Source organism: Bufo gargarizans, chromosome 3, assembly GCF_014858855.1.
Source record: "Bufo gargarizans isolate SCDJY-AF-19 chromosome 3, ASM1485885v1, whole genome shotgun sequence".
Classification (NCBI taxonomy): Eukaryota; Metazoa; Chordata; class Amphibia; order Anura; family Bufonidae; genus Bufo; species Bufo gargarizans.
The window spans coordinates 456,207,395-456,225,607 of NC_058082.1; the positions used below are offsets into that span (position 1 = coordinate 456,207,395).

At 47.2% G+C, this 18,213-nt stretch overlaps 1 protein-coding gene across 6 annotated transcripts in view; it reads right to left on the reverse strand.

The window, feature by feature from the left end:
- The window catches only part of KDM6A (lysine demethylase 6A), a 133,892-nt gene that overhangs the window by 77,892 nt on the left and 37,787 nt on the right, over positions 1 to 18,213 (reverse strand). For all 6 annotated transcript variants that reach the window (XM_044283589.1, XM_044283588.1, XM_044283591.1 and 3 more), the window contains exons 3-4: positions 7,650 to 7,758; positions 3,013 to 3,062 (exon numbers count right to left, since the gene is read on the reverse strand). In XM_044283589.1, the coding sequence (XP_044139524.1) occupies positions 3,013 to 3,062; positions 7,650 to 7,758 (159 nt within the window). The remainder of the gene's footprint in view (positions 1 to 3,012; positions 3,063 to 7,649; positions 7,759 to 18,213) is intronic.

The window sequence follows — 18,213 nt, forward strand, 5'->3', positions numbered from 1 at the left end:
TTTTATTTTTCTAAACAAGTGATGCATGTTCTTTTTTCTAATTTGTCTCTATTTGTCAGATTCTTTTTATTGTATTTTCTGTATATGGTTATGGGGGTCGGCCAGAGTGTTGTGAGCGTTCTCTGGGACCACCTCGTGTTCTGACCAATGGAGGAGGCAGTCTAAAAAAATGGAGACAGAGGCATTTTTCTGTAATTAGATATATTACAAAGTGCTTTATGGGAAGCTGTTTAGGCGCAGCTCACGCTTCTGTCAGGATTCTACAAAATGAAATCATATTTCATAAAAATAAAATTAAAAAAAGATCAGTATGCTGAGCTACTCTTCATGAGTGTACGATGGTTCAAGCACCCTCAGTTATGCACACTGCTGAATGTATTTTGCGCTTCGCAAAGTGAGGATCTGCTAAATATGGACACTATCCGTTTTACATCCGCAATTTATGTGGACCCATTTATTTCAATAGGTCCGTGCCAGACATTTTGCAAAGTAGAAGACATGTTCTATCTTTTTGCAGGACGGGCATACTGATGTAGAAAGCACATGGGTCATTGTGTGCTTCCTGCATCTGTAATTCCATAATGCAAAGAGAGAGAATATGTCTGCAAAATACAGACCCATTGACGTCAACGGGTCCGCAAAAAATAAAAATAAATATGCAGACCTCAAAATGGACATAGTCGTGTGTATGAGACCTACTTAATTTTTTTTTACAGAAGTTAAAGGGGTTGTCCGGGTTCAGAACTCCCCTTTGCTTATTTAGCGTGTATAGTGGAGCATTTCTTGCTCCGATGCTCCCCCTCACGTTGCATCGCACAGGGCAAGGGCTTTTTCCTTACCACATGAGTATGCTAGGCGGAGACTTCTGCCTAGCAGTGTTCCTGGTGACGTCACAGGCACAAATGGGCGGTCTTATATTGCTGACCTAGGCTGTTTCAGAGTCTAGGGCAGCGCTATAGACCGCCCATTTGTGCCAGTGATGTCACCAGAATCAGTGCTAGTCGGAAGCCTCCACCAAAACCAGTGAGGGATGCAGCACAGGACAAGGGGGAGCATCGGAGCAAGAAATGCTAAATGGGAGAAGAGGAGGTTATACTCAGGTTCGACTTACTAGTAAGAAGTGGACCATCGAGTGTCATCCGCTACAAGGTGACACAGAAGAGGAGCGCGAGTGATGTGAACCACCATAAATAATCCACACTAGTAATCAAGAGCCATGATTGCCTTTTCAGCCGAGAAGCTGATGCGACATTCACTGCTCAGCTATTTTACAGACAGAAATCGGATTTCTAGTATTAGGTTTTCAAGTGTGCACACTCCAGCTAACAATGGGAAATCAAACTGAATTCAGCGCTAATCCGTAAATTCCTGGGATATTAGGTACATTTACAAACACTGCAGTGTTCAGCTCATTAAAGCGTGTCATTAACATGATTGCTTAACCCATTAGAGACCAGCAATGCAGACCCACTTGTTACCCATAAAGACTGCACAACCAGAGTGTTTTACAGCCCATGGACACCAGACATTCAAACAACTAAGGCACAATTACAATTTTGTAAAAAATAAAGTAAAAACTTTAAAAGGTCACGGAATTCTATTCATACCGTCATTAAACCCGTGACGAGGTGTAAATTCTGCGGCTATGTCTCTTAGGGAGTTCTGGTCTCTTAGCACAGTATAATTTTGCTGGCGGACATACAAATGTGACTGATTACTACAGAATAGACGACTGATCGAGGACGGTATTTATCTTACTGCGTATGGGAGCACCAAAGGATTGGGCAGCTGAAATCACCCATCTGCCCTCCCAAACATTAAATGGTAGGCTGGTCCCGCCAAATATATCCAACATGAATGGCAATCTTTATTCTAGAGAACGAGTTTGGGAATTTGTACTGATATAAAGGCCGCCTTCACATATCTGCTTATATACTCTGGTAATCTGTCCCAGGAGAAAACAGACTACCGGAGTTTACCATATCCGACAGTGCGTGTGCCACATCCTCACTGACTATAATAGGATCTGGCCGCTTTCGGCGAAAAATGGCAGCTGTCAGCCTGACCAGAGACACCACGTGCGGGAGATTTTTTTTATAGGTTATGGCGGTGCGGCAGTGCACCGCTGTGTTCGGTGAACTCTGACAGTCTGTTCTCTGCCTGAATGTAGCCTAAGCTGTTCACCTGCTAAACCAGAAATCTACAGATCACTAGGACTGCAGTAAACAATTATTTTAGTGACAGAGTATTCTATTGATTATTTTTACAATTAATCGAGTACTCTAATAAGAAAAAATGAATCCTTTCCTTTATGAAAACTCAGACCCCCTGCCTTCAGTCCCCAACACCTTTCCTTCCCCCCTGTGCGATCAGCCCAGGTGCATCAGTTCCCCCCAGTGCCATCAGCACCCCCTCCCCCCGCCATCAGCCCTGTTCCACCAGTGCCTTTAGCTCCACTTCTGTTGTGCTTTTCTTTCCTTGCTGCTTGGTTTCTATCTTGAAAAAATCCACTTTATTCCTTATGCAAATGAGGCAGTAAGGTGCCCAGGGGGGTGTTATTTTTTTTCAAAGGCGCCCAGGAACACCCCCATTCAGTGCCCAGGCCACCCTCCAGCAGAGCCCAAGCATGCCCCTCCTCGGCTCATACTCTACACCCCCAGCAGCGCTGTTCGTCTCCCTCCCACTATATCACTAACAGCAGATAGACGAACAGCGTTGCTGGGGGCGTAGAGTATGAGCTGAGAGGCGGGCTTGGGCTCTGCTGGAGGGCGGCCTGGGCACTGAATGGGTGTATTCCTGGGCGCCTTTGAACAAGAATAATGCCCCACCTTACTGCCTCATTTGCATAAGGAATAAAGTGGATTTTTTTCAAGATAGAAACCAAGCAGCAAGGAAAGAAAAGCACGTCTGGAAAGGAGGTAGTAAGTGCTACAAGACAATAGTTTTAGTTTAATGGTGATGATTCTGGTGACAGATTCCCTTTAAAGCAATGGCTAATGGAGTCCTTCTCACCTTCCAGTAGTCCGATTGTAAACTGTAGTACCTCTGGTATGCAGACAATGCTGAAAATTAAATATGAAGAGAGTAAGTGACAGCATGTTCTACAACATAATGTAACATACACCAACCAATCAGAAAACGTTCATATCTCTGATCCGATAGTGTTTAAGACAAAAGATTTTCCAAAGCATATTGGTAAGGGTTTTCTAATATACGGACCTCTCAAAAAGCCACTTCACAACTGTATTGGTCCCTTAGAAAATAGGTTTTGGAAATATTGATAATTTGTTGAATATAAAACTTTTAACTAATTTTAACAAAAAATTAATTTGAAAAATGATACCAACATCCTGTGGACATATGACAAATATTATAAACTTTTGTGAGGTAAATTGCAAATATTAAAATTTTGGATTTTTTTATAACTAAAAAACTAATATATTGATAAAAATGTACCACTAAGTACATGGTGTCATTAAAAAAATCTCAGAATGGCTAGGATAAGTAAACAAATTCCAAAGCGATTACCACAAATTGATATGTCAGTCTTGAAAAATGAGTTCTATCCTTATGGCCAAACTTGATTTGGTCCTTTGGGGTTAAATCGTGGGCAAATGTGTTTTAGATTCATATATAAAAGTCGCAACTGTGGTGCGTTTAAGGTATGGCCAAAAAAAAAAAAAAAAGTCTTAAAAATCAAATGCATTTTTTTTGCAACAGCAAACCTGCGTTTATCCCTTAGTGACCAAGCAATTCTTTTTTTCATCATCACATTCCAAGAGCTGTAACTTATGTTTCCATCGCTATAGCCGGACAATGGCTTGTTTTTGCAGAAGTTGTAGTTTGTAATGGCACCATTTTGAGGAACACTTAACTAAGGGTACTTTCACACTTGCGGCAGGACGGATCCGACAGGCTGTTTACCATGTCGGATCCGTCCTGCGGCTATTTCGCCGTGCCGCCGCTCCGTCCCCATTGACTATAATTGTGCACGCCGAAAGCCGCCGGACTAAAAAGTCCTGCATGTCCGACTTTTTAGTCCTGCGGCTTTCGCCGTGCACCGCCGTGCTGTGCCGGAGCTCCGCCCCGGTCCCCATTATAGTCAATGGGGGCAGAGCGGCGGCACGGCGAAATAGCCGCAGGACGGATCCGACATGGTGAACAGCCTGTCGGATCCGTCCTGCCGCAAGTGTGAAAGTACCCTTACTGATTAACTTTTATTAACTCTTTACTGGGGAGATGGGAAAAACTGCAATACTGCCACTGAGTTTTTAAAGTTATAAATTTTGCAGATTTAATTTTTTGGTATAAATAACTTTTTTTCTCCTCATACACTGCAACTGGCTACCCCGATCCTCGCTGGTGATCTGGTGCGTGCCCGGGAGTGCACTCTCCCGGTTTTCCATATTATTTTTAAATGCCTGAACAACTACATAAATTTACTTTGGGCAGCCAGGAAGGGGTTAAAAGGCCATCTTTTCATTGCTTCTATAATACATTGTACTGAACAGGCAGTACAATGTATTACACTGTCAGTACTATACTGTCAAGCACCATCAGGGTGCACCACAGAGAAGTAGCCTTATGGGGATACACTGCAGGCAGTCCTGGGGCCTTCATTAGGCCCCATGTTGCCATGCGAAAAAAAGGATACTGCTGTATGGCATCAGTCCGAGGCATGAATTAACATATACGTTTTTGTTTTTTCTGTACATTAAATGAATGGCAAAAACGTGATGTGAACCCAGCCTAAGACAAAAGCAACTTATATATAAATATAATTAGTTTTTATAATTTCTGAGGTCACTCCATGTATTCTTCCTGTCCTGACACTAACTTCTTTGTTTGGACTTTTAGGACGGCAAATGGCGTCAGTTGACTTTCTCATTCCAGCCAAGGAAAAGGGGACGACTCAAACAGAGCATCACACTGTGCAATTTCTGGGACACTATCTAGGCCTATCAAGAGAACAATACAGTCATATACTGCTATCCAAATTCTTCAATCTACTATTTTACTAACAGATAACACCTTTCCCTTGCAGCAGCAATAAAACAACAACTGTATCCAGACCTGTACAGAGTATAATCCGTGCTGCTGACTGTTACAGAAGGGCAACATTTTGTATTTAATTTACAATGGTATAGTACTGCTGAAATAAAAACTGCCAAAAATAGTTTTTAAAAATACCACTTTCTGATGAAAGTGTCCCTTTAATCAAAAAAACCTGCAGGAAGGTAGCACAACACAAAATCCTGGAAAACCACTCAAACTTCCTAGTAAGTCTTGCTACCAAGGTACCAATAGTAAAGCCTCATTCACATGTCAGTGTTTCACGGACATGTGCCATATGTGTTCTCCACGGACAGCACACATCCCCATTCATTTTAATGTGTGTATTCAGACATCAGTGTTTTAGCACAGTCCATGGATTGATATCTTTAGCACGGATGCATGCTCTATTTTGTCCCATCCGTGTTTCACAGATCATAAGGAAGAGATTCTTTAAAAATATTTGTCAGCTGTTCAGTGTCAGTGAAAGACGGATGGCACAGGGACAGCAAAAAAACAGACACAGGGACCCAACACTGATGCATTACTGACCACCTACTCACGGATTTGAGCACAGACACGGACGTGTGAATGAGGCTTAAGGGTCCATTCACACATCCGTATGAATGGTCCGGATCCATTCCGCAACGTTCATTTTCAATGGGGCCGGAAAAGATGCAGACAGCACTAGAGTTGTTGCGATACCAAATTTGTGATTCGGTTTCGATACCATGAAAAAGTATTGCGATACTCAATACCATTCGATACCACGCGAAAAAAATAAACCAAAAAAGCCACGTGCATTCCGCATTTTAAAACAGTTTTTATTTATTTTTTTTCTGTTCCGGCATTCACCACCTAGATTTTTTTTTATATATTTTAATAGTTTGAACTCTTCTGACGTGGCGATATGTAATATGTTTATTATTTATATATTTTATATGTAAAATTGGGAAAAGGGGGTGATTTATACTTAATATTTTGGTGGTGGGGGGGGGGTTTACTTTTTTTTTTTTACACTTTTTATTTAATAACTATTTTCCCCCTTAGGGGCTTAAACCTGGGATCTTTCATCCCTTGTCCTATTCAACCTGATAGATCTCTATCAGGGTGAATAGGACTTCACACTGTCCCTGCTGCTCTGTGCTTTGTGCACACAGCATCAGGGATGTTACCATTGCAACCAGGGCTTCTGTAGCGTCCTGGCTGCCATGGTAACCGATCGGAGCCCCAGGCTTACACAGCTGGGGCTCCGATCAGAAGCTGCCACTGCACCACCAATGAGGGGGAGGGGAGAGGACCCTGTGGCCACTGCCACCAATGATTTTAATACTGAGGGGTTGAGAGGGGCCGGCGCACAGTGCCACCAATGATTTTAATTGGATGGGGGATTGAGGGGGGGCACACTGCACCACCAATGATAATTACCCCTTTATACAGGAGGCGGGTACTGGCAGATCAGCGGCAGTTAACCCCTTAGGTGCCGCACCTGAGGGATTAACTGCCGCTGATCGCAGCTCCCTGTCAGGGCAGGGTGCCGGCAATGCGATTCTGCTGCCGACACCCGCCTCCTGTATTGTGTTAAAGACTGACTACTTTTCCTGGGTCGAGACTAAGTATCAGGCTACACAGACCGGCGCCCAGCGTTGTCCCTGCACTCACCATTAGTCCTGGGCGCCGCTCCGTTTGCCCGCAGTGCCCCATTACTGTCTCCTCTCCTGCTCCACATGCTGCTGATTACTATCGGAGCTATGGGAGGAGACATCAGCTTCACTAGTGGGTGTTCCTTCTCCCTGGCTGTAGCGCTGTACAATCGCAGCGCAGGGAGAAGGAATGCCCACTAGTGAAACTCATGTCTCCTCCCATCGCTCTGATAGTAATCAGTAGCATGTGGAGCAGGAGAGGAGACAGTAATGGGGCACTGCGGGCGAACGGAGCAGCGCCCAGGACTTCATGGTGAGTGCTGGGACATCGCTGGGCGCCGCTCTCTGTGTGGGAATAGTCCTATCATTGGTGGCTCAGTGCGCCCGCCCCTCCTCTGCCCCTCTCTTCTCATTGGTGGCGCAGTGCGCCCGCCCCTCCTCCGCCCCTCTCTTCTCATTGGTGGCAGCAGCACAGGGGGAGGGAGACACTGCTTCCTTCTCCCCGTGCTGCTGAGAGAACATGAGCGCGCCGATAGCAGCGCGCTCATGTTCAGAGATACTAGACTGTGCAGAAGCACAGCCCAGTATAAAAAAAACGGAAATCCCGGTATCGTGTCCGCATCCGCATTTCCGAATAAGCACTTCCAGATCCACAATTTTGTTCCCGAAGTAAATAGAACAAGTCCTATTCTTGTCCGCAACTGCATACAAGAAAAGGCATGTTCTATTATAGTGGCAGCGATGCGCGGTCCGCGAAACACACGTTGCCAGTGTCCGTGTATTGCGGATCCGCAAAAAACCTACGGACATGTGAATGGACCCTCTCAGTGAAGAAGTCTGATGCTAACAGCAGTACTCTTTCTGGTGTGTGCATTCAGAGAATAGCAGCACAAAGAAGTTATCTGAAATACTAAGAGACTGGACAATTTACAAAAATAATTCTTAAATTCTTACCTTTTGGATAGTCTTCCAACAACAGGTTGAAATGGCCTAACTGACAGAAGAAATCGGACTCCACTTTCCCCTCAGATTTTAGGATTAGAGCTTCATAGCAACGGACAGCCTAAAATAAAAGACATAAAACTCTTAACAATGAACGTGTGTACTTACTACATTCTCTACCATTTAGAAGAGGTCACATATACGTCACATGCAATCAAAGTATACATAGCCAACAAATAAGTACAGACTAATGCCGCTCAGACCGACTCCTCCATACACATACATGCTTGGTCAGATTGCCTCAGAATGCAAGTTTACTCTGGCTTCTCCTGTTTTATGCCACTACGAGCTTTTCATAAAAAAATGTAAAAAAAATGACCGACAACCCCTTAATAAATAGTGCTACTTGGAAAGGTTTTCGAGCTCCAGATGCTGACGACTAGGGACCACTTGGAAACGAACCAGAGTTCGGGAAATGTTTTTTTTACTGTACAAATTAATTTATGTCCCAAGACTTTGCAAAGCAATAACTTCAGCTCATCGGAGCCAATACATTCTAATAGTGAACGGAGCTCCTGCTCCCTACAGTATTACAACAAAAGTTTTATGCGAATCAACTTCAGAAGTCGATTCGCTCATCCCTACTGATGACCTACCCTCAAGATACTAAAAAGAAAATGGCTGCGCACCATTATACACACAAATAGAGCTAAGAAATGGGGCTCATTCTAAATAATGAGTCAATGGAAGCTCTTAGAGCACATATTTGATCAAATGAGTGTCTGGCCCATCTACCAGGCGTCAAGGTTTGCTTCATGGATGTGCACCTGTGATTCTGAAGGTTCTAGTCTAACTTTTCTTGTAGTACTACCCTCAGGATACATCATAAATATTTGATCGGGAAGGCTCCACGGCTGTCCCTGCAGCCTCCGGCACTGCGCCTAGCGCTCTCGATAGAGCTGAGCTTCCGGTAACCTTCAAGGCGCTAGTTCCAGCTGATCGGTGCGGGTGGGGGGTGTAGAACCAGCACTGATCAGATATTAAGGTTCTATCCTGAGGTCATCAATATCAAGAGCCTGGAAAACCCCTTTAAAAAATTGGATTTTTTGTACTCACCGTAAAATCCTTTTCTCGTAGTAGGCATTGGGGGACACAGCACCATGGGTATATGTCCAACTACCACTAGGAGGCACTAGACACAAAAAGTGTTGGCTCCTCCCAGGTGGGCTATACCCTCTCCACAGGCACGAGGCTATTCAGTTTGTACCAAAAGCAGTAGGAGAGAGAAGAAAAGCAAGGAACCAACAACTCCCGTACCGGGAAAGATCAAGAGACCAGCCCGGAGAAGCGGAAGAAAAAACATAGGGTGGGATCTGTGTCCCCCAATGCCTACTACGAGAAAAGGATTTTACGGTGAGTACAAAAAATCCAATTTTCTCGTGCATGGCATTGGGGGACACAGCACCATGGGACGTCCCAAAGCAGTCCCTGAGGGAGGGAAAAGAAGAGACGCGCCACCGGTTGGGCATACAGGTGCAGGAGAACCATGTGACCCAACGGGAAAAAACACGAGATGGGCAAGAGGTTCCATAACAAGGAAGAAACCTCAGAAGAAGCAGGGAAGACTGCCAGCACCCCAGGACAAATGACTGGAAGAAAATCCCAAATGCAAGAAGGTGGCAAAAGGAAACAGAGCGCAGCCAAGGGCTGGAGAAAAAATTAGGACAGCACCGCGTGGTGAAACTACCCAACGCTCTACATTGTCTCAGACCCAAAAAACCTGTGGCCATCCCCTGAAAGGCCAGGGGAGAAAAGAAACAGGGAAGCACTGAAAACCAAACGAGTGGGGGAAGCCATAGCAAGGCTCACATGTGAAGGGAGGGGACTCCCCTCACCGCAAGGCCAGGAAAGAAGCTAAGCGCCCCATGTAAAGGTGAACCCAAGGCTGCTAGAGGAAACCGCCAACCCTGGAGAAGGAGGGGGTTGTAGGTAAAAAACCAGGAAAAGAACGATAGCTCCTGCGTCCCCAAAAACAGGAGACGAGGCAGAAGCCTCCGAAACAAGATATCACCGTGAAGCGTAAGACCAGAGGAAACTCTGGGCATGTGAAGTATCATGGAAAAAAGAAGCCAGATACAGGCCAGGCAACCTCGGCAGGACACACTGGACTGAGAGACATGGGAGTAGAAGGAGAGCACTCCAAAAAACCTAAAGAGGAAAGGTCCTACAACAGGAGGAGGTCCCTCCCGAAGGAGACCATACGGTGGAACTGCAAACCGCAGCACTAAACCACTCAATACCAGGTACTTGACGTGGGAGGATGGAAAAAAAAAGAGACACAAATCCAAGAGGACCTCAAATGAACAGGGACTCCCGAAAGGAGTACCCAGTACGGGCTCACAAGGAACCAGGAGCTGAACCACCAGAAGACAACGCAAGCCAGAATATCCAGGAAAGGCGAAAAGAAACCACCATAGGGGAAGGGGCATTGGCCATGGACAACTAGCCGTACCAAGAATATTGACCAGCAAACCTTAAACATTGTCCCAGAGAGGGCAAGAACAGCAGCTCGGGATGTACCACAAAACGACAGACATCCATATGCATAAGGAATGCAGAAGTCGCCATGAAAAAACCGGGGTAGCCTACATAGAAATGTAGAAACCAGCTGCGACCGGCATACAGAAAACTTCCAGGGGGGAGAAAGTACCAGACAGGTGCAGACGACGGCAAGGTCCAAGAGGACTGCCCCTTCGCCATGTAGCACAACTAAGCAGAAAATACAAGGGAACACCGAAAACACCTGGACCCAGAAGGAACTACGGGGCCCTGTCCGATACCAGAGCAATCAGCTGAAAATTCAGACAGGTGTGTGTGGCGCTCAGAGGTCCTGTCCTTGACCCGTCAGGGAGGACGTCCAGCAATGATAAAAGCCGTGGACCCAGAAGGATTCCGTGTGGCGGACATCCAGCGATGACAGAAAACCGCAACCGCGGCCGATGCCACCAGCTACGTGTCCAAACAAGGTAGAAGATCCAGTGGAGATCCTTGTACTTCACCAGGAATGGGCCGCTCAGCAATTATGAAACAACGCGAGTACTCCCCTATAACATGGGGTAACGCGGAGCACAGCATACCGTAGTACCGTAAAGAGAAGGCAAGAGCAACTACAGCACAAAGGCCAACAACCACCTGGCCACGGAGTAGGGAGCGTGGTTGAATGAGGACCACCCGCCGGATCAGACACATCGGTCATATACTGGAGCTACCAGAAGTAGCAGTAGACCGACAAGGTGGGGGTTGGGCTGGCCCACACCTGCCAGACATGGTAACCATGCACATGCTGAACGAAGGGGGCCTGGTGCAGACAGTGCCTTGAGAGGTACAAGGAGACCAATGAGCGCGACAGTAAAGGAGTGGCAGATGTATGGAAGAACCAAATGGATGGAACCAACAACCACAGCACAGATTAGAACTCGTGGGCAGAAAACACCCAGTAATACAGAAACTGTCTGAGCTACAGACCGCACCACAGGGCCCAGCGCTTGGGGTACTACAAACACACGCCTAAAATATGGGTAAAGTGGCTGCATGTTGCCAACTAAGGAGAGTGGAAACATAGCCACAGCATCTGGGAATGGGACAGCATTCGGAGGGTACAGGTACACAACCTGTAAAGTAGAAATATGGCTGTGTTAGAGGAACTACATTTAAGATCGAAGCAATGTGGCCGCATGGTGCACCCTAGACCCAGAGAGGTGCAAGAGCAACCGCGTTAAGAATGGAACCCAGTAGGGCCGCACGGTACCACAAAGAACAAGACAGGTGCACACCACAATCAGGTAGGTGCAATGGCAACAGAAACAGGGCCGCATAGTACACCCTAGAAGCCAGACAGGTTGAACGGCTGCAGCATCGGAGACGGTTCAGGGACTCTACCCATGAAGGGAGTAAGATGGCCGTTTGGTGCACACTATGATGAGGTAGGTGCAATGGCCACGGCAATTGGAGGAGGCCTCAATATCTCGTCCTGTAAGGAAAGAAAATGCCCCATGGAACACCATAAAGCCGGACAGGAGGAACGGCTACCGCATCCGGAGATGGCTCAGGTACTCCACCTGTTAAGGGATCAAGGCGGCAGGGAACAGACAGGTAACTGAACCGGACAGGGGCAATTCTAAGGCAATTGAAAGTGGCCTCTACATTCCGCCCGTAGGGAGAAATGTTGCCGCATGGAACACAACAGAGCCCGCCAGGGGTATCGGCTACAGCACCGGAGATGGCGTAGGTACTCTACCTGTGAAGGGAGCAAATTGGCTGGGAACAGACAGGCGCAATTGCAGCGGCAATTAAAGGCAGCCTGTATCTCTCGCCAGGAAGGGAGAAATAGTGCCGCATGGAACACCATAGCGCCAGCCAGGGGAATCGGCTACAGCATCAGGAGATGGTGTAGGTACTCCACCTATGACAGGAGCAAAGTGGCTGGGAACAGACAGGTGCAATTGCAACGGCAATTGAAGCGGCCTGTATATCTCCCCCGGAAGGGAGAAATAGTGCTGTATGGAACACCATAGAGCCAGCCAGGAGTAATGGCTTCTGTAGGTACACTACCTAAGCAAAGGGGCAAGGCGGCTGTACAATTGCTCTAAACTCACCAACCTACAGGAGGCGATAGCCGAGCTAACCGCTTGCCCAGAACAGGAACTCCCTGTAATGAGGTAGAGTGGCGAACACCAACCCCAGGATGGGGACCCCACGGAAACACTCTCAAATGTGTAGAGGATAACCCCTGGTATAGGGGAACCAGGAAGGCTTGTCAGGGACAGCCTATGGCAGTGGTGCAGGAACCCCCCTGTTAAGGAGAAGGCGTACGTATCAGACACCGGGTAGGTGACTCAGTATGCTAAACACGGGGACGGCTGCCTTACCTGTGCGGTTGAATACCTGTGCGGTCAGGGGAGCACCATCCGAAAATCCACTAGAGGCTGATACCAACCCTGTGTAGGTAGGAGAGGTTCCTCTGTGCACGTAGTCTTGACCTCCCAGAGGGCTTCTACATGGAGGAAGACTGCCTGATGCTCTGTTCCGAGGGAATCGGTGCAGAGGTGTCCCCAGAGGCAACGGATGGGGTGACAGGAAGGATTCATCACCAGCCTCAGGCCTGTCCTGGGGGGGATCCGAGGATGCCGAGGAGGGGTGGGACCCCGTTGAGACCACCCGAGGGTGTACTGTGAGCTACCCCTCGCCGAACCCGGGTGCAGGTACCCCTAACTGAGCATGCCCCATCTGCAGGGAGGACCCTGGAGGGCAGAGGTGGCCGCAATTTGGGTTGGTAGCGTGCCAGCGACACTGCTAGGGAGAGTCGGCCAAGGTTCCCATGGCATTGACACGGAGGGACCCATTCATGGGGAACCTACACAAAAAGATTGTTCAGGGAAAACAATGGGATCTGGGAAGAGGTACTGCACACCAGCAGGGACAGGCTGACCACATGGCAGCCATTGTAGACAGCGGACGCACGTGAAAACACGTGGCGACCGAGGAGCTGTTGGGAGAAGAGATGCTCAAAAAGCAGCCAGCAGAGGCTGTCTATCCTGACCCGGACGCAGAGTTCCCCCAAAGAGGTGCAGCAGCAGCAGCTTGTTCCCTAAAAAGAGGTGGTCAGTAGGGCTGCAGGGGACATGAAGCAATCGAGGGGTTAACCACCCCCTCCAACAGAAAAAACACGTTAGCCCAGGAAAGGGAGAGGAGATAGCTCCTCCCGAGGGCCGGGCGGGGCTCAGAAAAGCCCGGGAAGCAAGGGGGAGGGGCCGGGAAGATTGCGGCCTAGCAGGCCCAAAAGCCGGGGCCTCGATTTATGAGGCGGCCGGGAATGGAGCAAGGGGGGCGGGGTGAACCGCGGCCGACAGAGGGCCCACCGGACCATAAAAATAGGTGAGTAGGGTAGGGGGGGAGAAGCGACACCTGGGGATAGGCAGATCAGGGCAAACGGAGAACCTGGGAGCCGGGGACAGGCCATAGAAGATGAGGCCTAGTCCCGGCAGAAGCCGGGGACTAAAGTAGCGGGGAAGCCAGGGAGAGACTGTGTGGCCAGGGAGGACAGAAAAGACCAACCGAGGGGGAAAAGAAGGGAGGAAAAACCATGAATATAAACCCCCCCCCAGGAGGGGGGGGGGGGGTTGGCTAGGAGGGAAGAAGAGGCTCCCCAGGACCCCCAGCTAAGGTGGATCCCATCCCCCTGGCCACAGAAGGGAACCTAACCCTGGGGCAGGGACAGGGGAGTATACTCACCATCCGATATACTCACCATCCGATGTCTTCGGGCGCAGCACGGTCACCCCTTCGGCAGACTCAACACGGGAACCGTGGGAATGCCGGCAAGCCACTGCGGATGCAGTCCGTGGGGACTGGGTGACCGGCGATGGTACCGAAGTACGCGCCCGCAGGGGGGGCAACTAAAGTGGAACACGATGGAGCCCCAGCCTGCAGCAGGTATAACGGTGGAAAAAACCGACCTGCGGAAGAAAAAAAAGAAAAAGAAGAAAAATAAACAGCAGAACCTGCAAAAAAGCAGGACAGGTCTGCCTCCTACGGACACTAGACTAAAACTGAATAGCCTCGTGCCTGTGGAGAGGGTATAGCCCACCTGGGAGGAGCCAACACTTTTTGTGTCTAGTGCCTCCTAGTGGTAGTTGGACATATACCCATGGTGCTGTGTCCCCCAATGCCATGCACGAGAAAATAATGCAGCTTTTTTGTTATTACTCAAGGACATCTATGTTCCTTCCGGGTACTCCAGAGAAATACTGATGGGGAACTTAGATTGTGAGCCCCATTGGGGACAGAGTGATAATAATGTATGCAGTGCATTTGCTGGCTGTACCTCTCTCCATCACTCCCTTAGGATACTTTCACATCTGCGCTTTCCCTTTCATCTATTGAGATCCGTCATAGGAGCGTTTTTGTGTGCGTCCTGGGATGCAGAGAAAGATGGATCCGTCATGACTCACAATGTAAGTCAATGGAGACGGATTAGTTTTCTCTGACACAAAAGAAAACGGATCCGTCCCCCATTGACTTTCAATGGTTTTAGAGACGGATCCGTCTTGACCATTTTAAAGATAATACAACCGGATCCGTTCATAACCGATGCAGACGGTTGTATTATCATGACGGAAGCGTATTTGCTGATCCATGACGGATCCAGCAAAAACGCAGATGTGAAAGTAACCTTACCTGGGTTCTGCAAATCTGGCCGTGCACACAACAGTTTTTAGCTTCTACATATCGGTGCTGCTCCTGGACCTGGCTATGATGTCTAGTCTTGTGTAATCCCCCCCAACAGTCCCATTAAAATTGGAAATACCCTTTAGAAAATGTCACTTTTTTTACTGTACATTTTAAATTATGTCTGAAGGAAATATAGTAGGCGCACAACTCCAGTGAATGAAGTGCATTTTAACCCCTCAGCAACATAACTAATTTTAGCCTTAAATGGTTCAAAAATATTCTACATTTTTCAAACCAGCACGTGGATCTGATTTCTTTTCTAATTGCATGTCATTAAAAATTTAGCATAGTTCTGGAGTTATTCAATAAAACGTATCTGTATATCGCCACCTGTTTCTTCTTTTTCTTATTTATTTGGCTCACTGAGATTGCCGCACATGCTCAGTTTCATCCTTCAACTGCCTCCTGAGAAGTGATAGGGAGAAAGCAGCAGAAAAGACACACCCACCTAACTTTTTTTTTTACTTATTTTATTTGGGGGGGGGGGGGGGGGGGTCAGTATGGTTATGATGCTGACAAATTTATGTAGTTTTTATTATGTTATACTACTTGCACGTAAAAACACTTGTTTTTACTAAATCTGTTTTTGTGTCGCTGTATTCCAAGACCTAGAACATTTTCCTTTCTCTGAACAACCCGTGCAATATATTAGATACTCCTCTGTAGCACGAGATGTTTTTCTCTTCTCTTGCAGGCTGTCTGCTCTCCCCCCCCCAGCCTGGCTCAGATAATGGCCAGCAGAAGAGGGAGGGGGGTTAAACCCTTCATATCTCAGATTCTGTAAAAGATAGAGATATGGTCTGGTCTTGTTTGAAAGCTGACAACTGACAAGCTTTAAAATAAAATAAAAAAAAGCCCTCTACATCAGGAGATGGAGCCTTTAGAAATTGGTCAGCAACCCTGCTTTTATTTCAGCCGTTGTCAGTCCCACCTGATTTCTAAAGGCTATATCTCCCAATATGAAGGAGATAATGGTGTGGTCTTGTCTGAAAGTTTAGATTGCCAGCATTCAAACAAGACCAGGCCCATCTCTTTATAGTTTTGTGGGAAAGGATTTGGTAAAACCTAACTGTAAAGGCTCATTCACATAACAGCAAACAGATGGTCCGTAATATATGTTCACCGGCCATGTGAATCCCATATCATGGATGCAGACCCACTGACTTAAATGGGTCTGCAACCTGTAATAAATGGCGCTGAACAGAGACACAGATCGGAAGCACTACAAATCGCTTCCATGGGCTTTCAGGTCCGGCACGCTGCACCGCAAAAGATAGCACATGTCCTATCTTTAGCTGTATATTGCGGATCGCCAGTCAATGGGTCCGTGCCAGATTACGGGATTCACACAGCTAGTGGCTGTGTATTGCGGACCAGAGCACGGACCACACACACTTGTGTGAATGAGCCCTACACTTTTGATACTAGTTTGATAGTGAGTACTACAGAGGATTGCACTACATCAGATGATTGCGATACTTTAACAAGGCTTCCATGACTACACTTTACATCTAAAGACTGCTGTGAGTAGGGCCCGGTGTAATAGAGTACAGTGACTGCACCGGGCCCCGCCGCAGACTCTCCTTGGGCTACACCGTGATGTGTCAAGCGACTGCTTATAAAAGAAAAGTTGCGCAACATTTTTAAGAATGATAGGCCTCTTTCACACGAGCCTATTTGCAATCCATATATGGGCCGGATTTTACGTACCGGAATCTGCTGCTTTGTTTCCAAATACTCACACAATGGAGTCTATGTGAGAGCATGAAAAATGCATGGAGTATACGCATGTAAATCCTGATGAAATCCTGAAGCAATACTGATGACATATCACAGGGATGGCCAACCTGAGGCTCTCCAGCTGTTGCAAAACTACAACTCCCAGCATGCCCAGACTGCCTACAGGTATCAGCCTACAGCAAAGCATGGTGGGAGTTGTAGTTTTACAACAGCTGGAGAGCCACAGGTTGGCCAGCCCTGACATATCAGGAATCCATTTATAATCCAGAGCCAGAATACTGACAGATTTCCATACTCTTGTGTATAAGCGGCCTAAGTGTGTATACATAGCTGTCAGTCACCAACAGATGTACACAGGGGTGGTTATATATAAAGATAGGAACAGAAGTATTTGAACACCCTGCGATTTTGCAAGTTCTCCCACTTAGAAATCACGGAGGGGTTTGAAATTCACATTGTAAGTGAATTCCCACTCAGACAGAATTAAAAAAATACATAAAAAAAAAAAAGGAAATCCCATTATATGATTTTTAAAGAATAGATTTTTCTTGCACTGCTGAACATAAGTATTTGAACACCTGAGAAAAAACAATTTTGGTTCTCAAAGACCTGTTACTGTGCCTTTAAAAAGTCCACCTCTACTCCACTCAATCTAACGTAGTAGCACCTGTCTGAGCTCTTTAAAGACACCTGTCCACCCCACAGTCAGTCAGACGCCAACTACTACATGGTCAAGACCAAAGAGCTGTCAATAGACACCATGAGACAAAATTGTGGACCTCCACAAGGCTGGAAAGGGCTAAAGGACAATTGCCAAGCAGTTTGGTGAAAATAGATCAACTGTTGGAGCAATTGTTAGAAAATGGAAGAGGCTAAAGACGACTGTCAGTCTCCCTCGGACTGGGGCTCCATGCAAGACCTCACCTCGTGGGGCATCACCGATAAGAAAGGTGAGGAATCAGCCCAGAACTACAAGGGAGGAGCTGGTCAATGACATGAAGAGAGCTGGGACCACAGTTTCAAAGGTCACTGTCGGTAGAACAGTATGCCGTCATGGTTTCAAATCATGCATTGCACGAAAGGTTCCCCTGCTCAAGTCATCACATGTCCAGGCCCGTCTGAAGTTTGCCAATGACCATTTGGATGATCCAGAGCAGGCATGAGAGAAAGGCATGTGGTCAGATGAAACTTCACTCGTGTTTGGAGGAAAAAGTAGGATGAGTTGCATCCCAAGAACACCATCCCTACTGTGAAGCATGGGGGTGGTAACATCTTGCTTTGGGGATGCTTTTCTGCAAAGGGGACAGGACGACTGCACTGTATTAAGGAGAGGATAAATGGGGCCATTTATTTTGAGATTTTGAGCAACAACCTCCTTCCCTCAGTCAGAGCATTGAAGATGGGTCGTAGCTGGGTCTTCCAACATGACAACGACCCGAAGCACACAGCCAGGATAACCAAGGAGTGGCTCTGTAAGAAGCAAATCAAGGTTCTGGAGTGGCCTAGCCAGTCTCCAGACCTAAATCCAATGGAACATCTTTGGAGG